Genomic DNA, 24,382 nt, shown 5'->3' on the forward strand with positions numbered 1-24,382 from the left:
TCGAAAAACTTCGTTTTTTTTACTTTGTAGTCCTTCTATTCTACGCCTTGCGTTATTTCTTCCTTAGATATATATTGTTTTCTTTACATATAGATTCATGTTTTCTGGACAGAATAACTGTATATTGTTCGTCGTGAGAATTACTCTCTGTAACCCACATTTGTTAACCCACCCCTCATGTAATACCCATTAACCGGGGTCTTTAAGGTATTACCTTGAAAAAGTGAAGTGAAAATACTATATATAATAAGTTACCACCGATTTTATTACCCATACCCTATAATGTGTGTGCCAGTTCAATAATGGTCCATCAAACAACCAATGTCTTAGTTTGACCCTGACGAATACGCATAGCGCTGCTGGACCGCTGTGTCCACAGTAATGCGAAGTAACTCAGTTCACCCTTAACTGATGGTCATTTCCACCCGGCAAAGCACTACATCACCTCGAAATGCGTTCCCTGAAACTGCGAAGGGTATACGGCGAGTTAATAATTATCAAGGTTCATATAAACGCTTGATCAGGCTTCAGTTAAATGAAAATGTCTTTCATAAGTTTATTTTCTCACCAGCTATATGGCGGTAAGATGATCACGCAAGAATAATGCACCTGCAGAGCTGGCATCTAAGACCAATTCAAGCACTGATCCACTTACTTAGCTGCCTCATAATGAAGGAACGAGTCGAGAAACTGTAAAACGTTGTTCCCGCAATTCACGACGTGTACCTCTTGGTACAAATCACTACGCAGCAGTACGTGATTCCTATAAGCTACGTGTTAAGGGGCGTTGGGTGAGCGTTTGGTTTTGCTCAAGCTCTCAATAACTGGCTGCTCTGACGCCCGTGAGGCATCACGCCACTCGCTGTTCACGCAGTATATACAGTCATTGTATTGTGTCCGGCAATACTTTGACATTTAAAGGTGGCCTTCGCCGGGGCATACCAACACTGCGAACATTCATTTGCGGGCACTTTCCCCATGGTGTACGCACGCTCATTCAACGCGGTAGTCCCCGCTACCACTTCCGCTTAACCGCCAACCCAAGATAGCTCGGAGGCTGCCCTGCTCGGCCACCACGCCTTGGAGGGTCAAGGCTGCCCTGCTCGGCCCTCGTGGCCAAGGCGTGTGCCGCAGCGGAAGACACAGGGGTCCCGGACTCGGCACTCCTCCTAGAGTCTGTACAGGGTCGACGCTTAAGGCCGCCAATATTTCTCACTTGTAAACAGCTGAAAGAAATGTTTTTCACTAACACCACTTAGCGTCTGAGAGATGATGTGTTTGTCACCTGATATACGATTTTGATTCCAATAAAGAGGTGATGCGTTGTTTTTATAGAGAAAGAGGCTGCTTGTTTTTATATATTGTAAAAAAATATAAGAGACAGGGTTAATCCCCTCTTCCCCCCCTCGCCCGGTAAAACTGCCGGACCTTAATAAAGTTTATTCATTCATTCATTACGAAAATCGAATCGAGAGTCTATTAAAATGTGATAGCCTAGTGGTTGAATACTTGCAGTCCTACTATCATGGGAAATTTGGCAGTAACTTGTTTTTATTCATATGGACGAAAATCTTGAAAAGTTGAAAAAAGAGGCCCGTGATTTTTAAGATCAAAATACATGCTAAGCATATTCGCAGCCCCTTAATTTTGATCATTCGCAAGGTATTTGGAGCGCCGCTGAAGGAGCCTTGGGTAGACATTTCACTCGCGGACAACTTTTCCTGGCAATGAATTGAAGGATACAGAGCCAAATCACGTGTATTCTACCAATGATGAATGTAGTCGCACTACTGAGTTTGTTTGCTCCGCTTGGGGCATGTAGAATTAGGCTTTATTTTCTACATGTATATAGCTCTTTTAGATACGACGAAGTACACACCAGCGAGGTGTTTACGTTTCTCCTAGTCTTCTCGTCTTCCCTTTATGTTTTCATGCACCTGACAAAGTAGTGCCAATTTACAGTACCTCTAACACCAAACCACGTGTATTACGAAATGCAACGCTGATTGCATGAAAGCCTCACTTTCCGTAGTGGTACGACACGTGTGCCAAATCGAACAAGTTTGCGCGAGATTACGTGTATAGTCCCTCCACCGCCCCCATAGCTTTCCCTTCATCACTAAGAAAAGTTGCCCCGCCGCGGTGCTCCAGTGGCTAAGGTACTCGGCTGCTGACCCGCAGGTCGCGGGTTCGATTCCCGGCTGCGGCAGCTGCATTTCCGATGGAGGCGGAAATGTTGTAGGCCCGTGTACTCAGATTTGGGTGCATGTTAAAGAACCCCAGGTGGTCAAAATTTCCGGAGCCCTCCACTACGGCGCCTCTCATAATCAAATGGTGGTTTTGGGACGTTAAACCCCACAAATCAACCAAGAAACGTTGTCCTAGCCAGCCTACATGACCACTCCTTTGTTTTCTACGTCTAAAGCGCCACATTTATTTCAGGTTTTATAGCATAAATCTCTGTAACGATTCCATTCAGTTGAAGGCCTTAGTCAAAAGCCACAACTCTTGGTTGTGCTTTACATTTCGCAAGAAATTTGCATTTGTGCTCCTCAATAAGGTTGCATCGAATGTAATGCAGAAGCCATAAACCCTTTGTACAAGTGACGAGCCTTTTTACGCAATGAGCACGTCTGATCAGGCAGCGGTAGCTTCGCTACTCACAGCAGCTATAGCTAAGCTGTGGATTGGTTTGCTGAGCTACGGCCGCTAGCTGATGTGTCGAGCGGACGTGTAGTTTCGTGCTGCCCAGGAGGAAGTCGGTGACTAAGGTGGTGGCTGGAACACCAAATATGGCGTAGGGGCAGTAAGGCACAAACATTCTGTTCTTTTTTCATGTTCTCGCCATTTCGAATGTCATCGCTCTTGCATAAGTGTTTCTTTCGGTCCAATTAAGTTCCCAAGGTCATTCCGACACGTGGTGCAAAGTCACCTACGACAAACCAGAAAAATACCAGCATCCGAGATTGAACCTAATAAGTTAGTTTATCTACAAGCATACTTGCACAAGTCCAGGATGCCTCTTTGTACGTCCGTGTGCTTGATAAAAGGATAATAACCTACAATGCTGACAAGAACTAACGAGTATGTTTTAGAACACTAAAAAATTTCTTCATTTACTATAATTTAGTGAATGCCATCCTCTATGCCTTTTTGTTTGCATACAATCTCAAATATTCAACTATGCGTAAAACAGGCATCCTCGAATGTTAGATCTCGACTAAATGCCATTGGCATTAGTTGCCTATTCTTGCGCTAGCAGTTCAAGGCGATTCGCATAAGGGCTGGTTAAGCTATGGTGATCTTCTCTTTGAGAATAAGCTAACGCGTTTTCCAATTCTCTATTATTATTTTCTGGGCGCAGAGTCTCTATTTAAGTGCTTTTTCAAACATGACATGTACTTATCCCTCAGCGTCAACACTAAATGAGTAGTATGTGCAAATGCAAAGAATGCGGCATATATTTGTCCTAGCGGAATTCTCATTTGTAATAGTTGGTGCTGATACACATCGAAGAATACTTTTGCCACAAATTGAACGAAGACATAAAACACGCCCATCCTTCTTTTTTGTTATGTGTCCTCGCTAATTTTGTGCCAACGGTATTCTAAGTTATGAATGTGGCATGCGTATTAACAAAGTGTACTTAACGTGCATAAAATGGACTTTCTGGCATCCAGGTTTCTCCACTGCGAAAGGAGCACTGGTGCGCTCCATCCTGTTCGCCCAGCCAGCTCCATTCCGATTCTACAGGGATGCTATTCTCTTCGTGCTGCTGCTATTTGCTGTGGCCAGCGTTGGCATGGTCTATACTCTCTACCTTTACATCATAAGACAGGTAAGTCTAATCGCATATTTACCTCTCTGAAAAAATCTGAAGCAGAAACCTGCTTCTGATTTTAAGTATTGAAGGTCAGCCATTAAATACCGTGCTTTCATATTTAGTCACAGTGTACCGTGGCTGCTGCTGTCTGTTTATGTCAACCTGTTATTGATTTTACTGCATGCTAAACAATAAAACATATACGGCTGTACTGTTGAATCTATAAGAGGAAGCGTTAGTTTTGCACTGTTTTCCAGTTGTTTCATAAGGTATATATGAGTGAACTAAGAAAAACATGGCATAAATGTTACATGCGAGATTCGAAATGCAGGTTTGTTTAAAGTCTGTGCTTGTAAGGCTAATCTTTTTTCCTCGTCCGCATGTGTCTTGAACACTGTTATGTAATTCGACAAGCAGCTCAGGGTATTAGCAACACCTGTGTTTTGGAAAGTTGGTTCATACTTGATGCGAAACAGACCCGCGCTATACTTCGGGCTTCATGCCGATAGCCCCGTTTCACAGCACTCACCTGTTTCGCATCAACCCTAATTTATCTGCGCCCGAATTGCCGTACACGTCAGAAATGATGGAGAAGCAACATATTCGATTGTTTATTTCATGAAGGGAGTAAGTTCTAGGTGGCAAAGCTAAAAGGAGGAGATTGTATGCTTTACCAAAACATTGGCACCCATACATTCCTCTAACAGTGAAGTAGCACAAACAAGGCAACATGTAAAGCTTGCGCAATAAAATAAGAAACGTAAAATTGGCACGCGTAAATAAAAAAACTGTAAATCAGTTTCTAAGAAACAACAATTTAGTGCACGCTAAAATTATTTCCAATAACAGAAAAAAATTTCTGTGGCAGTGGCGGCGTCCCAAACTAAACGAATAATTATGCATAGTAATTACAACCACAGCGACACGTCCTACAAAAGCGGACCTGCCACCTCACAGTTCACTCAGCAACAGAAAGAAACAACGTGCTGAAGGTATTTTAGAGGCGAAGCATCTTATGGTCGAGCTAAATCCGATGTGCGGCACGACCACCCAATAATGCAGGTGCGTGCCTCTTCTCTCCCCTCCCATTGTCCCACCTCACAAGACCAACGCAGGGGGCGTCTTCAAAAGAGCGCTCATGTTTCTTGAGCACATGGATATTTCGACTATTTCTGACAACAGAATGCAAATTCAAGCCACCACGATGTCACTCAAAAAATGCGCAATATACGCCCTTGTTATGAATATAAACATAACTTAGATGTAATAATCATCATCAACACCCTGACTACGTCCACTGCAGGACAAAGGCCTCTCCCATGTTTCGCCAGTCAACTCGGTTCTATGCTTGCTGCCAATTTATACCCGCAAACTTGTTCATGTCATCTGCCCAACGAACATTCTGTCTCCCCCTAACCCGCTTGCCTTCTCTGGGAATCCAGTTTGTTACCCTTAATGACCAGCGGTTATCCTGTCTACGTGCTACATACCTGGCCCATGTCTATTTCCTATTCTTTATACCATGCATATCCAACTAGCCCAACTTTCGATTCTGTTCCTATTCTTTATTGAAAAACACTGACTGCTCGTTCTGCAGAACTGTTCACTGACCACCCCGTATCTAGAATACTAGATCTTGAGTCCTCCAAGGTTGTGCCGGTGGGAGGTTGCTCCTGTGCGTTGCGGAACAATAAAAAATTGCAGCGGCGCGTTCACTAAAAGAGGTGGGCAGGTCTCGGTGTTCAAATAGAGTCTTCTGTCTCTTGTTGCCCATACGCAATGATTGGCATGTTACAGTAGGAAACACCGGTCCGTCAATGCGTGCCTTATGCTACACTAGGTTACTCTGCTGCGCGACGCCGCGATGAGCGCCAGCGTCAACGCCGCTGCCAGAATGAGAGTTTGCGCCCGCTGCTTCGAATATACACATCGTTCTGTTAATCAGGTGATGGTGTAATATTTCATAAATCTTGGTGATTATTTTTGACACAATACTAATAGTATTAAAATGTGAATTTATGAAATATGGAAGCTGTTTTGTACTGCATACGACTGTGTATAACGGAGCTATCAAGTAATTGTGCCTTAAATTGTTGGTTTATGAAAAGATGCATTTTTCTTTAGCACACTTCGTATATGTACGGCGGGCCTAGGTTTATAAACTTCAATAATTGGTGAAAGGCTATGTTTCGAGAAAATGTATCCTGTATGATAGCGACAAGCAAGGTTTTCCAAAAAACGGACTGCTAGCCTCTGAAGAGTTATTAGCCGATTCAAGTTCGATTGGTATGTGGCTCCCATTACAATTCGAGAATTACTTAAGGGCGATTGAACTTATGCGTGGTATAAACTATGTTTAATTCAGACGAGAAGAAAGTGACTAGCAAGAAATATGCCTGTGGATCTACAGATGCTTGAATGATCCTCTAAACGTGGTGTGTGAAACGCAGGTTTTCACCGAAGAGAATTCAGAGAAACATAAATATCTTGGCTCCTTTCTTGGTCATAGAAATTGGTAGAAATTGGTAGAAGGTGTTTTCACACAAGTAGTTGTACGTATATCATGCTTTGTTTCACCACAAGGATGAAGGAATGAATGCTACAGCAAGAAACTACAACTTCCTACGACCTCGCAAGTGAACACTTGTAGACTGCACATAGTATGCTGTAGAAAATGATTGAAACTTGCAGCCTATTCGTGAAGCACAAAAGACGTACGAGTGGAACATACACCTGGTGAACGCTAACTGACAACTGTCCAAACTCAGCATTCAAAGCACTCCACTCAAACAGAAAAAATGATCTACGGGAAATGCAGAAGCATACACAGGATGAGCGCTGATTAACAAATGTCCCAACTGTTACTTGGCGCTTGATTTTCACGCTCTTTTCGCAAGCGCGGCCGCTGCAGCAAGCGACGAGACCTTCGGGCTGTCTTCAGTGCTCACTTGCAGAGAAATTCAAAGACATGTGAATCCCCCGAATATGAGGTAAGCACGCGTACGGCTGGCGAACGCCTGTTGAGGTACGCGTGCATCACAATTCGCGGGTCGAGAACCTTTAATGCACTCTATCCACACACTTCTCGCCTGTGATAACAAGAAGTCATTAAAGTAAATGATCGTTTAGTACTGCGAGAGGTAAATGGTGTATATAAATAGCTTCTCATTGACATAGTGAAGAATGTACGTTTTTTGTCACAGTTGAATCTCCCCACGCACTGAGGGAGTAAGGGGCCGTAAGTTGGACTTCCGGCAACAAAATTTCTTTGTTGAATGGTTTTACTTTTATCTTATTTTTCGAAGCTTCATATCCGTCCCGTAAATACGCCTGTGGAGCAGTGGTGAACCTCAGCATAAAACACTTTCGTGTTAAAACGAAAGTTTATTTGATTACAGCGTCATAAACTTGACAAAAAGAGCAGCCTTTAGGCTTGTTTGCAGGTTTAAAAACAAAATCTTTGGTTTTACAGATATTCAAGTGCAGCTGGTTCACTGAAGGCCTAACATGGAGATAATGTATCCACTTGTTAGCTGCACTTTTGAACCCAAATTGAACGATAGGGGAAAAAAATTAAAGTGCGTCTGCGATATTAAGAGTACGTAGTATATGAGTGATGATCGTTATAGCGTGAAGACGGAACAACGACAAAGGGACCAAAACGAGTCGGGTGCTAACTTGCAACTGATCCCACTGCACAGAGCGCGAGAACATATAGAGGAGACAATAAACCGTGTGGCAACAACCATAAGACACAAAAAGCAATGCAAGAGTTAGAAGAAACAAAAGCAAAGAAAAATATTTAAGGAAACGAAACAGAAAACTAAAAGTAAAACCAAAGGTACTATAACTAGGGGGGGGGGGGGTGATTCCTAAATGATAAGGAGATAAACGTGCACCTCGTTACTGTCTCTCAGGGGGAGGACACCTCAACAGTAGCTCAAGAGAGATGGGGGTAAGGAGAAATAAAAAGTATAGGGAGGAATTAAACGTATAGAGATAGAGAGAGGAGCAAGAAGAGAGAGAGGCGCACGGACAGCGACATGTAAAAGTAAGGAAAATATAAGAAAGATGGCCACAGTCGCAGGAGTGCGAGGGCGGGGCACCAATCGACAAGAGCTTATGTCGGCGGCAGGAGATGGCGTAGGTCAAGCCAGTCGGCTGGAGCTGTGCTGTCGTCGGCGATAGCGGGGGCACAACTGTTTGGCACGAAATCCAGTGAGCGAGTCTACTATGACTAGTTGCGCGCACCGATACCGTCTAGGAACATTAGTTCTTTCTCGTATAGATACACGGAGGGCTTGCCAATCATTGACACCTGTTCGTGTGTCATCTGCGGCCTATCAACGATAACTCGGGTGCGCTCATCCCTGTGCTAATACAGCGTCACTGTGTCCTTCAAAAGGGCCCCACAGTTGCACTCACTGCTGTGCTGAGCATGAAAACCAGCTTTGTCATTTTTAAAATTGTTAGCGTGCTCCCGCAGTCGATCATTCAGACACCTTCCGTTCGTTTCAACATAATAAGCACCACAGGAAAGATGGTCCTATAGACAACCTCCAGAAAACATGTGACAACCTCCAGGAAACATGCCACTTACCTGTTCCTACGCTTAACTTTACTTTCAGTTCAAGACTGTTTTTTCAGGGGTTTTGTAGATATGGTGACTTGGTGACACTGATTGATTTGAACGCTGCAGAGAACAGCACACGAACGCCCGCACGTTTTGAGATTTTCTTGAACCTTTGTGATATCTGGTGCTTGTACCGAAGAACAGCTATCCTGTCACATTGTGTATCCATGTTGCTCGGATTCTATCCATGCCTTTGCTCTGCCGTACTGGTCCACGTGATAGACTCAGCGACAGATGCTATAAACGCCTTAAGAAATTTCGAAGCCATAAGCCGGGACACTTGAGCTTTGAAGCTCGCAGCGATGTTGTAAAAGCACGACCTGTTCAAGGCATTCTTCTCAAGGCAGGTCCGTGCAATGCCTCGCTTTACTAGCTTGCTGTGACCGAAAGAAAGAGGAAGCAAAGATTTCTGTGCACACGGTTTGCAACACTAACAAATATGCTGTGTGCAAAAAACAGTCCTAAATCCAAAAATAGTAACTTGTCATTCTCGGGCATTTCATGTGTCAACACAAGCAGCTTCAAACAATTTTCAAACGCGCCTATCTTTTAAGCCGCAATCGTGTGGAACATAGAAGGGTTAAACTTTAGAACAACCGAGAAATCTTCCACGTATCTAAATACTTTGACGACATGCGTACCCTCTAACTTTTCATGCAGTTCGTTGCCCATTTTGGCCAACAGTAGATCACTGAGCATATGTGCTACGAACGAGCTGATTGAAACACCTTTTTTTTCTGCAGATAAACGCAATTCCATTTAGCAATGTAGAAATAAGGTAAAGCAAACAAGGCCAAGAAAATCTCGCACACTGATACCAATTTTTATCTGGAAGTTCAATTCCACAAAGCTATCTATGTTATCTTTTACACATTTCAATACCTCATCATGAGGCAGTGAGTAGTATAGGTCCTTTATGTGAATTGAAAAACAGAAGACATTTGTTTGACTTAACTGTTTGAAAAGTTGTATCAATGTCTGGGAGCTTTTGATCAGGATTGAGTCACAGATCGTTAGACACATTAGATGGATCTGAAAGAACAAGCCAAGTTCTTTTGCCACGTTCCACTTTTTGTCACAATGACTCGGAAGGACATGCTGACTTCATGTGCTTTTGCAGAAAAAAAACCTGCTCAGCCCATTTTTGTCACTTTTACTAATATGACGTGCTAACTGTTTTAACTATAGCTTCCAACACCTTTTCTTAGATTCCATTTTTGCTCTATCTAGAAGAATGCCACTACAAGATTTGAAAACAGAGATGACCGCCTTTTCTAGGTTCAAGCAATTAGAGAGAGCAGCGAAACCACCCTCCATATCTGAAGAAACGACACAACGTTCATTGTCTCTCAAAAACTTGCCTCTCTCCCGCAACGGAAGGCTGGTGCTGAGAGGCTAAGCCCGTAGGAGTATGTTGACGCCTTCTGAGATGTGACCAGTAACAGAGCGCACGATTGAAAGATGCTCGGGTGCAGACCCTTCTTGGTCGACGGCGAACTCCAGAGCTAAGTCGAGGGCATTGTTCACGTAGTTTGGAAGAGTGATATCACTGCAAGAGTGAACCACACCTTATGACCGGGGCTTGTTTGAGCGCTGCGCACGAAGGCTAGTTAGCTCATGTGACCACAAGCTGTTTGATGTGTGTTTGATGTGGTCGCAGTACTCGCGCCATCTTCTTTTCTTCTCTCCCGGTGGAAGATCTAGTTGTTGAAGCTAGACAAACAGGGCATCACGGTACGTGCGTTCTTGTCGCTGTCATTCATACATCAAAATTTCGAACACCTGTATACCACGGCCGATAGAGGGCTTACGCTTCAGCGTAATGAAAGCACACTGTAAGTGCACGTTACTTTCATTTTTGCCTTCACGTCTCATTTTTATGGAAGGTACGAGGTAGCAACGAACGAAAGCTCTTAGAGCTTCGCAGACGACGCCTTGTCACTTCTTCCAGCACGTCTGTGACAAAAATGCTGCGTCCACCGCCGGATCTAACTCATCAATAGTGCCCATTTCACCTGTGGTCGCTGCGACCACCCAATCTATTGGTATAGCAACTGTTTGAGCACTAATAGCAAAGATGTGAACGAGTGATTCCCCTCTAGCAGCTCGTGAGTGAAAATTACAGGTGGGGCCCACCCTTGGTGCTAGCAAACCTAACTTTTTATTTGAAAAGAATTGTCAAGAGTGGTTCAAGAACAATGCTGAAAAGCTTGCCATCTAAAGCGTGTGGAAGACCAAAGGCTGGCTACTTTGGCTACTTAGGCCAGCTTCCAGTATTGAACGGAATTAACTTTCTTTGTGCGCACAATATCTCGGGAAAAGATCTCTGTCCTATCTAACTTTTTTCCAAAAGATTCTGCCCAAAAAGAAGGTGTACTCTTTTTAGAGTTGAGAACCAAGTAAGGCAAATTTTTTGGCCAGTCTGCCAGCGGCAAGCGAACTGCGCCAAAGGGTACTTGGTATGAGTGCTTATACATTTGAGGAGAAGGGCGTAATATATATTCTGGACACTTGGTTTGGCCTTTTGACAAAATTTGATATCACCTTGGCCAAAGCGGAGAAGGCAATGCACGTTCGGGAGCGCATCGCAGACAATTCCTTCAACGTCCTTCTTTTAAAATTTTGTTGTACTGCTTAGTATGTAAGTAAGCATTGCCAATACTTTCAAGAGGCTTTAAGCAGTCGAATTGCCCTCCACTTCACCCATTTTCTAACTCTGTTGTGAAGTTAACTTCTGGAAACCTCCGTATAGAAAGCCAGCCCGATCCGCACTGATTGTATTACCAGAAACCTTCGACGTGAAATCGAAGCCGTACCCTCCACTCCTTTGAAGTCACCAGAGCCGGCTGACTCCCAACCGTCTATATCCTCTATAATGATAATTGCGCCCCAGTAATTGACACGTTTTGACCTTCAGAAGACCTCTCCTGCGCATCGTCAAGACCTTGTAAACTTCATCTTAGACGAGGTCATTCTTCTGTAACCTACACTCATCAGCCTGTGCTTCTGGCCAAAAACCATCACGCCATGAGCACTCTGCTGATTACGGCCCTCCACTACGACAACCGCCCAGTACCGCCGCTTGCTTTCCCCACGACGTAGATTTTTCTGCTCTCCGTCCCGAACCTTCACCCGAAGTTTTCCTTCGGGAAATTCCCCGTTGCTGCTCATGGAGTTGTTGCTGCTGCTACACCTTGATTTCTCAATTCCTGTGTCGACGCTACAGAATAATTGGAACCTTATCGATGTTGAAGTGAACAGTTTATCTACTAAATCTTTGTTTCACACTTGCGGTCATATTTCTGCTATGAGTTCGCGCATTCGTAATCAGTTCTGAAAATCCTCACTCGATACACATCCTATAGTGTGAGTGTTGCTGACGGTGGCACGGCTACCACCATTGGCGTCTGTACAGAACCCGTTACTATTGGCAGCCATCACCATCGTCACTTATTGTACCAATGATGCCATCATTGGCTTTGATTTTTCACTCATTCCGCCCTCATTCACTGTTCAGCTAGGACTGCGCAACTTGACGAGCCATGTCCGACTGGTCTGTGCTGTCTACGATAATTTCGTCTGTTTTCTACAAGAAATGTCAATTTGTCACCGCAAACAGCCTACCTACACTTCCTATAATGCCATTTCAGGCTCATCACTTCTGTTGTTTTGATTCACAAACTTGCTTTTCCGGAGAGCAGTATTCTGTTACTTGCCAAAAACTCTTGCATTCTGATGCCTAACATGGCTCTTTGTCCACATGTTTTCCCGCCCTTCGATGAATGCGCCATCTCAGCTTTGTCCGCCTTGATATTTGCCCCTCTAACTCCACGCAAGCCCGATGTTCAGCAGCCAGTCCGTCTATTTATCTAGAAAAGTGATCTCATCAGACTTTTTGCCGCATCAAACTGATGTGCTGCTTCTATTCTTGAATCATATCTTGGGACAAGTTTGACTTTTTTGACCTTCTACTAGGAGTAAGCGATGCTCTGAAGCACCGCATTAACACCGGCAATGCCTCCGATACATCAATGACCATACCGCGTATCTGCAACTTATCATCGGACTATTAAAAATGAAGTGAACAGCATGATCGCTAACTAAAAATTTATCCATCTAGTAGTTTATGGGCGTCCCTTGCACCTATTTTAAAGGACAGGAGCTGGCAATTTCTTGTCCACTACAGACAACCAAACGAAATCACTAAAATGGCGTCTCCCTACTACCACTGACGACGCCCTGGATTGCCATTCCAGCTCTGAATAATTATACAAGCCATCCTTAACATCAAGGAATGCACCATAAAGGCGACGAAGATGACGATTGAACAAAAGCTCGTGTTGTTGTTGCCACTCCACCATCTTGGTTCAAGAACACTGGGTACGTGCACAATCTGTACCTATATTTCTACACTCTGCTTTCTCGCACCCCGTGACATTTTGGTGGTGGTGCGGGGTAACAAGACGGAGCTACGCAGTGGTCGACGCTTCGTTTCTTCCACGATTGCACAAAAAAGTCCGGATTCAGCTCCCGCAGTGACCACCGCAACGACGACAGTTGTTCTGCCCCTGTTGAAGGAACCCGGCACGTTCTGCGGAGCCGACATTGTCGACATCGAAGAATGGTTGCCGCTGTACGAGCGAAAAAGCAGGAATTATTGCTGAACGAAACGCACATGCTGGCGAACATCCTGTTTTACCTGAAGGGGACAGCCAAAGTGTGGTTTGAGAACCACGAAGCGGAAAGTGGCAGCTGGGATGCGTGCAAAGAAAAGATGCGTGCACTGTTCGCCAAATCGACTGGCAGGAAGACAGCTGCCAAGAAGGAGCTGGCATCTCACGCTCAAACGTCATCGAAGTCGTACCTGTCTTACATGCAGGACGTGCTCGACCTTTGCCGCAAACCAGACGACGGCATGGAGGAGTCCGAGTAGGTAGCGCACATGTTAACAAGCATTGCTGATGACGCGTTCAATTCGATAATTTGCACAGACTGTGACACAGTAGATGCCAATACTCAAGATTGCGAGCATTTTGAGGCCGCCAAAAGCCGACGTATTTCCCATAAATTTGCTCGAGTTCCCAACATCACAACAACATGGTCGTGCGAATACATGCCTGTACCACAGGCACCACTGACAGTAGAGCACATCACAAAGATCAGCCTTCTAGAAATTGAAGCTATGTCTCCCGCTTCAACCTTCTCTCGTGCCTGCGAGTCCAGCTCCCAAATGGTGCCTTTAGTGCATGTCATCGTCCGCCAAGAGCTTTCGAACATAAGCCTGGAATCATTGTGCATCGCCGCCCCCTCCCGACTAACTGACCCTCTTCCACCAGTTTCCTACGTACAAGGCTAGAGGCTCCCGGTGCGCTCTCGCAATCCCGCTCAGTGGAGGACTGCTGATGACCGGCCCCTTTGCTTCACCTGCAAAGGAGCGGGTCAAGTGACCCGCTCTTGCAATAGCAGGTGGTATTGTCGTCAGCCTTCCTATGGTTACAACCGTCTCGCAGGGGCAGGTGATGGCCACTTCAGAACTCGCTACGAGTCGCCTCGGCCAGCCGGTGGTGACAGTTTGTCGACGGTGCATTGCCAGTCACCATCCCCTCTGAGTCACCAGTCCCGCTCAGCGCTGTCTCGTCGCTATTCGTCGCGCTCCCCCCAATTTTGCCGTCCTCCTTCGCCGACTGCACATCTGGCTCGGGAAAACTAGACGTTGCAGCTCCCAGAAGTGATGCTGCATCGACGATTCGCCAGCCAAATCCTCTGACTATGCCGGCATGACGTAATATCATAGACGTTGAAGTACACGATGCACTTGTTGTTGTCCTTCTAGACACAGGGTCCCACATTCCGGTGATGAACTCGGAACTTCGCCGCCACCTTAAAAAGTTTTAACACCGCCCACAGTGCCGCTCATCCAAGTCGCTGGTGGTGGAACTTTTCCTGAGCTTGGGATGTACTCCGCACGTGTTATTGTTGCTGACCGCTCCACAACTGTGCTTTTTCCGTGCTCAAGTGCTCTCATTTACTCATCCTCGCTTTGGACTTTCTTGTCGCGCACTCTGCCCTAATTGACTGTGGATTACGCTTGCTTCAGCTTGACCTACCTTATTGCTATGACACTCCAACTAAACCACAACCAGGTATGTGTTCTGTCGAGCACGTTCGACTTGCGCTCCAAGCCGTTACCGATGTAACCATGAAATTTTTTCCTGCGGTACCCGAAGGCGATAATGTGCTGGTACCGATTTTAAACGTGTTATTAGACAGAAATGTAGCCCTTCCTCATACTCTGTTGACCATTATGAATAATGCTGCATCGCTAGCAATACTGAACTTCAGCTGTTGCGCTAAAGTTGTTCTAGATGGCATGACTATAGCTAATGTATGTTCCATTAGCGAACACTGTGTTTCTGCATTCATTGCAGACGCTCCTTTACCCGCTACTGCATCCTCTTCACAAACCTCCACTGATGCCCACTTTGACAAAATGATCGCGCCAGACCTCGTTCCAGCACAGGCAGCCTATCTCCGGCATATATTGGCATCCTTCAGGGACATCTTCGACTTTCGCAACAGCCCATTAGGTCACACGTCAGTTGTTACTCACAGGATCAACACTGGAGACGCCAGCCCAATGCGACAACGTCCTTATCGCGTGTCACATGCCGAGCGAGAAGTCATCCAACGTCAAGTCGATAATATGTTCACAAAAGACATGACTGAATCATCTTGCAGTCCATTGGCATCACCAGTCGTTCTAGTAAAAAAAAAGGGTGGCAGCTGGCGCTTCTGCGTCGACTACCATTACTTAAAGAATGTCACGCGGAAGGACGCCTACCTTCTGCCACGGATTGACGATGTCATCAACCGCCTTCACGGGTCTGCCTACTTCTCTTTAATCGACCTGCGTTCAGAACACCGGCACATTTTCATCGACGAATTAGACCGTGAAAAGACTGCATTTGTTACGCCAGATGGACTTTTTCCAGTTTAAGGTAATGCCTTTTGGCTTATGCAATGCTCCCGCTACATTTAAGGGAACGGTGGACTTCCTGCTACTGGGTTACCAAACACATATCTCTGTTATCTCTATGACATCATTGTATTCTTGCCGTCATTCAAAAGTTTCCTTAGCCATCTGGCAGCTGTTCTCGAATTTTTCAGAAGGGCAAGCCTACAGCTCAACTCCTCCAAATGCCGTTTCGGCCGCCACACATTCACTGTGCTAGGCCATCTTGTCAGTGCTAAAGGCGTGCAACCTGATCTCGACGAAATTCGCGTCATCAATGATCTCCCCACACCACGTTTAACGAAAGATGTATGAAGCTTTGTCGGCCTCTGTTACTATTTCCGGTGTATTGTCCACAACTTCGCTGACATTGCTTATCCCTTGCCACAGCTACTGAAGGAGGACACGCCGTTTTCTTGAGGTCTCCAGCAAGCCAATTCTTTTCGCCGACTTACTGTGTTGCTCACTTCCGCGCCCATCTTGGGTCATTTCGATTTTCAGGCCCACTAAAGCTCGCAAAGACGCCAGCGGACAGAGTATTGGCGCTGTCCTCGCCGAGTGACAACAGAGTCAAAATCTTGTAATTGCCTACGCAAGTCGCCTCCTCTCCCCATCCGATTGCAAGTTTTCACTCACTGAGCGCGAGTGCCTCGCTCTTGTATGGGCAGTTGGAAAATTCCGACCATACTTGTTTGGCCGCCACTTTTCAGTCATCATTGGTCACCACGCCCTGTGCTCGTTGCCCTCCCTCAAAGATCCTTCTGGATGCCTGGGTCATTGGACTTTAAAGCTACAGGAATATAGCTTTGACGTGACCTACAAGTCTTGCCGAATGCACCAGGATGCCAACTGTCTCTCTCGCCATCCCGTCGATCCCCCTGACATTTCAGCGCTCGATTCTGATGCCTGTGTCTTCACCATTTCTGATTTCATGGACATATGTAGGGAACAACTCAGTGATGCCAATTTGCGGTCTATCATACGCCGCCTAGCTTCTGACACCTCAGATCCTTCCCTTCGCCTATTCACGCTTCATGACGGAATTCTCTATTGGCGCAACACAAGCACCGAAGGCGCTGAACTTTTTCTGGCGATTTGTGCAACGCTCTGTTCCACTGTGCTCGAACAACTTTATGATGCCCCAACTGCTGAACATCTCGAAGCAGCCCGCACGTATCACTGCGTACGGCGTCCATTCTCCTGGCCCGGCCTTTACCGCTGTGTGCGCCATACGTTGCATCTTGTGAGGCCTGCCAGTGCCGCAAGAGTCCTTCGTTGGGACCACTTGGCCTACTTCAGCCTATCGACATTCCCAAAGACCCGTTCTACCGCATCGGCCTCAATCTCATTGGACCATTTCCGACGTCTCTGAGTGGGAATAAGTGGGTAGTGGTGGCTACAGACTACACGACACAGTTTTCCATCACGCGAGTGCTACCAACAAGCTAAGCTACTGATGTCGCGGACTTATTGACGTTATTTTCCACTATGGAGCTCCGCGTTAACTGCTGACAGACCATGGTCGTTCATTTCTCTCCAAGGCTGTGGATGACATTCTTCGCTCTTGTTCCACACGTCGTAAACTCACCACTGTCTACCACCTGCAAACAATTGGACTCACTGAGCGCCCTAAACGCACACTGACGACAATGCTAGCCATGTATGCCTCCGTAGATCATCGCGATTGGGATGTCACTTTGCCTTACGTGACGTTTGCCTACAACTCGTCACGGCACGACACCACTGGAATTTCTCCCTTCTATCTCTCGTACGGCCGTCACCCCCTTTTTCCTTTTCACACTCTTCTGCCATCGCATACTGACACTGCTACCGACTACGCTCACTATGCAACTACTCGGACTGAACCGGCCCGCCACTTTGCCCGGGATCGCCTGGCTGCCTCGCAGCTCTCTCAAACGTATCACTACGACAGCCATCACAGAGCCGTATCTTAGTCCCCAGGATTGTAGGTCTTGATTTGGACTCCCTCCCGTCACGTTGGTCTGTCCTCGAAATTCCCCACTCGCTACAGTGGGCCTTACAAAGTCTTGCGTCTACTGACCAAGGACACCTATGAGATCGCCCTATAGGACACTCCATCCTCATCGTCTCTGCCGTACACTGATATTGTACACGTCTCCCGCTTTAAGCCGCACTTCTCTGTGCTGGATCGCACGCTTTCTGAAGCGCCGAGACGGCGCTTCCACCAGTGGTGGCTATATGATTCAAGCCATCATTACCATCAAGGAATGCACCATAAAGGCGACGCAGATGACGATTGAACAAAAGCTCCTGTTGTCGTTGCCATTCCGCCATCTTGGTTCAAGGACACTGTGTACTCCGTGTACAATCTGTAAATATATTTCTACCCTCTGCCTACTCTCACTCCGTGACAATATAATAAACTTAGAAGGTAGATTCTTTAGAAACTTCAATGCAGAAATTACGGTCTGCCTGTCTGTTTGTCTGCCTGTCAAAGAATTAAGGCACCCGGCGAAAGGCTAAGCCTTAGCTCAACGCCAAGCCATCTCGATCTTGTGGCTGTGTTCATACTTGTGAACATTGTCAATCAAAAAGAATATTGTATACATAATTGAGGCGCAAGATGAAAACGTTAGTATTATGAGTATGTCCCTAATTTTAAAATTCATAGATGGCCAATTCAAAAACCAGAGTGCCTATTACGTTGCGCTGAAATTGCGGTGCGTTGAAGGAAGGAGTGGGTGTTCCGTGCGCTTCGCTAAAACAACACGTTGCTGCCACCTACTGGTGGCTCTTTATTCTACAGAAACTCGTTTCATGATATAACTGCCACATGGCGTAAATATCTCACACAGCGCCTCCAGAGAGAACCCAACCGTCTTTAGTTGGCAGATACGTGCCCAATTTTCCCTCGATTAACTTCTGATCAGGATACAGGGATATTGTTCTCGATGACGTCGACTGCGATAAGACCGTGTTTTGTGGCTTCAGATGATTTTTACCAGTTTAAGGTCATTGCTTACGGATTATACAACGCTCCGGGCACCTTCTTCCGAATGATTAACCCTTCCGTTTTGCGGTTTCAGATGGCCAATTCACCTTAGCCAGCAAGTAATTATTTTGGGCCATCTTATCGACTCCTCTGACGTGGGCATTGATTCTGATTAAGTTGGAACCATGCAGAGCTTCCCCTTCACGGCCTGCACTAAGGAGGTCTGCAGATTTCTCGCTCTTTGTTTCTACTTTCATCATCCTCTAGATATTTTTATTTAAAGACGTAACCCATCCTCCCAACAGGTGTACCACCTTTTTTTTCTTGGGTGCTGTGTAGGCTACAGCATTATATATTCTCATCGCGCTGCTAACATCACCTATTCTGCCCACTCCAACATTTCCGCCCGAACAGAAGTCTTCAGCGACGCTAGAGGTTGTAAAACTAGTTCTGTTTTTATCCACTATAAAGCATCCCGCCGCTGTTTTCTAGTGGCTAAGGTACTCGGCTGCTGACCCGCAGGTCACGGGATCGAATTCCGGCTGCGGTGGCTGCATTGCCGGTGGAGGCGGAAATGTTATAGGGCCATGGGCTCATATTTGGGTGCATGTTAAAGAACCCCAGGTGGTCTAAATTTCCGGAGCCCTCCACTACGGCGTCTCCCATATTGATACGGTGGTTTTGGGACGTCAAACCCCACATATCAATCAATCAATGATTCACTATAAAGTGGGTGCGCCCAAGTTATCGCCTGTGTCAGCTGTCTGCTTTCCGTGACCGAATGGAGCTAAGCAATCTCAGAAAGGAAGCCCCGCCGCGGTGGTCTAGTGGCTAAGATACTCGGCTGCTGACCCGCAGGTCGCGGGTTCGAATCCCGGCTGCGGCGGCTGCATTTATGACGGAGGCGGAAATGTTGTAGGCCCGTGTGCTCAGATTTGGGTGCCCGTTAAAGAACCCCAGGTGGTCGAAATTTCCGGAGCTCTCCACTACGGCGTCTCGTATAATCATATGGTGGTTTTGGGACGTTAAACCCAACAAATCAATCAATCACCGAAATGAAATGCCTTGTTCTCTTATTGACGATCGGCGAATTTGAGCCCTAGTTACATGGTTAAAATTTGGCCGTCACAGCTGACCACTACACACCCTGCTGGCTCTCCTCTTTGTAGAATTTAAAGGGGTCAGGAAACGGTCGCTTTACAATCACAATGCGACACCATCGGCAGCCACAGGCCCTAACTATATCGTCCGCCCGAGTGGACCTGCATAGACGCTTCGCCGTCTGCATAGACGCTTCGCCGAGTGGACCTGCATAGACGCTTGCGAAGAAGAGGCGCTCATCGGCGTCTGCCATATGCGATCCGCGTCCCACAAGAACGCTGCTTATTATGACGTTAGAGTTCAAGGTAGTGCCGATTGCGTATAACAAAAACGTTGCTGGGTGTCCCGGTTGCACGCACTCGCAAGTACCGAAATGTTCCGCATTCCTCAATAGAGAAAACGTTACTCATGATGACGTCATCTTGTTAGTGGGCGTGGATGCCGGTGGCTTCGCATTGTCGCTTTGGAGTGACCGTTTCGCGACCCCTTTAAGTGGGCATGTTGGTTACTGTTCCAAGAACACTGCTGAATGTGTTACAAATCTGGTCGCTTACATCATGACGCTTACTCTTTGCCCGCCATCCAGTCGAACCACACAGTGCATTGGATAAAGCTCTGCCTTTTTTTCACGCTCTCTTTCTGTCAATCCACTTTAGGCAAAAAACGTTATAAATAGCGCCGAGTTTTCATCCTTCGCGACATAATTCGGAAGCTGAAATTTGCGATGCCCCATTTACCCACTCAGAAATTTGTGCATATAAAATCACCGTCTGCCATTACAACGTCCATATGAATGGACGAGAACTGCTTATTGTGGTACCCTTACACGTACATGCGAACGTTTTCGGCCAGCTTCAAGACGCCCCACTGCCATGACTTCGGCCTCTCTCGGATGTTCAATAATCAGTGCACAAATAAACTATGGCTAACAAATTGAGCAGAGACAACCACCGTCTTCCAAGTGGTGGTGGTGATGAAAACCATTTATATACAGAGATAGGTGTAGGGCCTCTTTATAAGCCTCTACAGACAAGGTGTAGTGTCTATTTCGGGACCTCATTGGTTTAAGCCGCCATCCTGGCTCTCAGGTCCAAGGCCTGCAGGGCCTGAATATCTGAGCAGCCGAGCAGGGCCACCTCCCAGAGCTTTCGCCTAGAGTTTCGGTTAGGAGTAAAAGCTGCGTTATCTTGGCAGGTCAACACTATGTGGTATGTATCTGCCACGCGCGCAGAGCGCCGGCACTGTCCTGCGACCATAGGGTTGAAATGTTTTACTATGTCCGGGAAAGCTCGTCTAGAAGCAAGGCAAAATGTGCTCCCATGCTTTCTTCAACCCCCTTGCGGGAGGGGGAGCGTAGCGGTGATGACTTTCCCGCTAATAATGAAGAATGTTCTTATATCGAAGGGGAGGGTAACCCTCCTTGCCGGTGTCCATTGGAATTGACGGAAGTTGCCCGGAAATGAGTGCTCACAGCCTCATTACCCCGCAATCCTTGATAGCCCACGGTTCATATGCTGCATTTTGAATGAGGGCCCGTGTATCTTATGCAATTGCGCAGTATTGTCTCGCATAATATTGATACATGTCAGGCTATATCCGAGTGAGTGTTTGTTGAAAAGACATGCATCTACATGTCAGCATACCGCATCACGTGATTGCGCACAAAAAATAGCCCGCCTCTAAACAACGGGGTTAGCAGAAAACATCTCTAAGACATGACACAACATGTTGTAATGGATCTTAGGAATGGGGTGACTGGCGCGTGAGGGGCAGACCGGGAAAAGAAAACGGCAGAGACAGTGTTGCGTTAGAATGTGTTCCAGCGAGTGGCTCTTGTACGTTACAATTGGAGGCAGCGGTAACGACGTTAACTAATGTTTACAAGTAGTAAGGCTGCTGCGATGACAGCAACAGTCGACACTTCACAGGTGCACCCAACGTAAGACGACTACACGTCGTCGACGGCCCTGGAACGTCCTCTCGACGACGCAGGAAAGCTTTGCACAGGCCGCTGGAGCCCTAGTCTCAATACACATCAAGCGCCTCATCAACCTATTTTGTCCGAGTTTTATTTCATTTCATTTCATTTCATTTATTTTCTCTCAATGCACAAGGCGTTACAGAGAGGAGTGGTGAAAAACAAACAAACAAACTGTACAAACAAATGGAGCATGTTTAAAAATGGTATGCGTTTATGGTATTCTTGAAGTTGGTCGGGTCAGTGATGGATGCAATGGAAGCGGGAAGGTGATTCCAGTCCGTGCTTGTTTTGGGCACGAATGAATTAAAATGGAGGTTTGTACGGCTGCTTGGAATTCCAACTTTGAAGTGGTGATCGCTGCGGGATGAAATGTAGGATGGCGGCAAAAAAAGCGAGTTACTCAGTGAGTGCATGGTATGGTACAACTTGTGGAAGAGGCACAAGCGCGAGATTTTGCGGCGAAATGATAGGCTGGGTAGATTTAGGGTTGACTTCATATGGGTTACGCTTGCTGTACGGGAATAGTTCGACAAAATGAAACGAGCGGCGCGATTTTGAATTGCTTCGATGCTACTGATATGGATGTTTACTTGGGGATCCCATACAGATGATGAATATTCTAGCTTTGGTCGGACTAATGTTTTATAGAGCAGAAGTTTCAGTTGCATCGGGGCAAGGGAGAAGTCCAGACACGCCAAATCACTCTCAACAGTCAAGCGCTGGTGCCAGTCTACCTATACCTGACTGCCGGCAAGCCCTTGTTTCACAAGGTGAGGCTGACAGACGAGCCTTTATGCAAGATTTCGAAACTCGCTTCACTACCCGGTTGCTCTCTTCTGAGGCCACCCTCGACCAACGTTCCCCGACGGCGGATGTCGTCGCCGACCTAGCTGCGCGGCTCTCTGTCATTGAGGAGCAGTCTGGCCTTCTGCAACGTGTGTCTACCGCGGTTGAACAAAATGTTCCTCTGTCAGCTCAGTTTCGGTTTTTCGGAGCACAACTTCCACCACCTACTTTCGATGGCACCACGTCGTGGAAGCATTTTTGATGCACTTCGAGCCCTTCACTGCCCTAAATGGCTCGACAGTTCAAAATAAAGCTCCAGTGCTCGTTGTGCAGCTCCGTGGCGCCGCCATTGAATACCTTGAGTACATCCCGCAAGTCGTCCGCTCGAACTATGAAGCTCTGGTCTCGGGGCTGGAAAACCAGGTTTGGCGACAGTCATCTTCTTTAGCTCTACCTAACACAACTGAAACAGGTCCGTCAGAGTCACAGCAACCTTCAAGATCTCGCTGCTCACGGTGGCAGCTTGTCCCGGAAGGCTTTGTCGGATTTCCCTACGCAACCATAGACCGTATTGCTGCAAATGCCTTCGTTGATGCCATCAATAACACAAGCGTCAAGCACTCCGTCCGCCTCACTTGTCCAATCAACGTACGATCAGCTTTAGCTGTCGCTCTTGAGGCTGAGATACAAGAACACTTGCAAGCAGCTGAGGATCCTTACCGGAGGCCAACCTACATAGACACACTATCCGGGACTCAGCATTTGGCTCCTACTCGGCTCTACGATGCTAAAGCGGCCCTTCATGGCTACCACTGCCACGGTGTTGGGCATTTTGCTCTGAACTGCCCGCGGGTGACCGAGTCGCTGACAAACTCAGCTCCTCCTATGCAGTCTTCCTCAGGAAACCACATTGGCGGCCATCGAGGGCCGCACACCGCATGATGGCAGAAGCACATCTTTTTTCACTTTGCCTGTTCACTGAGAGGTTAACTCTGCCGGTGAAGCTAGGAGATCCACTGTAGCACGTTAAAGCACTAGTGAACAAAAGGGCTGAATTCAGATTTCAGCGATGAGTTTTTTGTATGGAAGATTTTCGGTGAGCCCTGAACAGGTCGATCGACCCCATCTCGTCCTAGCTGACGGAGCCACTCTACCTACTCTCGGCGAAGTCTGTCTGAATGTGTGTGCGCTTTGAAAGACAGCGTAACAGCTGTTCCTTGTTGTCCCAAGTGTGTGGCAGTGATCTTAGGCTGCGATTGGTACGCAGATTCTTGGATTAGTTTGCCGTTTAATGGCCCTGATCGCACTATTGAACTGACATCTACTGCTTCGACACCAATTCGAGCAGTGTTAATTCTTCCAATGAAGCTTGCTCTAGGCAGTCGTATTTCCCGTTGTGTTAGGTCATCTACACAACTGTTGACAAAGCGCGCTCCGTGCTCGCTGACAATTAATGCATCATGAAAAGTCTGAATAATAAATTTTCTTCTAAAGTCGGCATTCAACCAACGGGCACGAATACGGCCGTTCGTACAAACAGAAATGAACAACCTGAAATTGGGAAACCAACCCTGCTTTCCAATTCTGTGATTACGGCAACCTCAGTTACCATCCACTTGTCATCTGCTGCGTGGTTTCTTGTTTACAGTCCCGACAAGTCTTTTGGCGACAAGGACATTCTTGTAGAAAGTGCCGTTTCGTTTCGGCCTGGAGGAGAATTTGCAATGCAGCGGGCCCTCCATCGCTGTTCCGGCGAAACCTTTGCAGTGCTTGTCTTCAACCTGTCCGACAGTATCCTGTGCGTGCCGTCAGGCACCGTCCTCGCTACCTGTACCTTCCTTTAAGCACCGTTTGACGTAGCAGTAGTACAGCCCGTAGCACCATCACCACCAACTGCATCGCTTTTAAACCGAAATAAATTAAAACTTTGGCCCCAACTTGACCCCGTCACAGAAAGCTGAGATTTAAGCACTTCTACAGAAATTCCGTGACTGCGTGGCGATGTCACCCTGTGAGCTCAGCCACACTCTTTTGGTGCAGCACAGAATTGACACCGGCTTTGAAGTTCCTGT

At 46.7% G+C, this 24,382-nt stretch overlaps 1 protein-coding gene across 7 annotated transcripts in view; it reads left to right on the forward strand.

Moving 5' to 3' along the window:
- Window positions 1-24,382, forward strand: part of LOC119170521 (polyamine-transporting ATPase 13A3) — a 1,084,416-nt gene that overhangs the window by 491,871 nt on the left and 568,163 nt on the right. For all 7 annotated transcript variants that reach the window (XR_012894535.1, XR_012894534.1, XM_075890967.1 and 4 more), the window contains one exon: window positions 3,681-3,838. Coding sequence is in view for 5 of the 7 variants with exons in the window: in XM_075890967.1 (XP_075747082.1) it covers window positions 3,681-3,838 (158 nt within the window). In the remaining 2 variants the exon portion in view is untranslated. The remainder of the gene's footprint in view (window positions 1-3,680; window positions 3,839-24,382) is intronic.

The sequence above is a fragment of the Rhipicephalus microplus genome, chromosome 3 (assembly GCF_043290135.1).
Source record: "Rhipicephalus microplus isolate Deutch F79 chromosome 3, USDA_Rmic, whole genome shotgun sequence".
NCBI classification, from domain to species: Eukaryota; Metazoa; Arthropoda; class Arachnida; order Ixodida; family Ixodidae; genus Rhipicephalus; species Rhipicephalus microplus.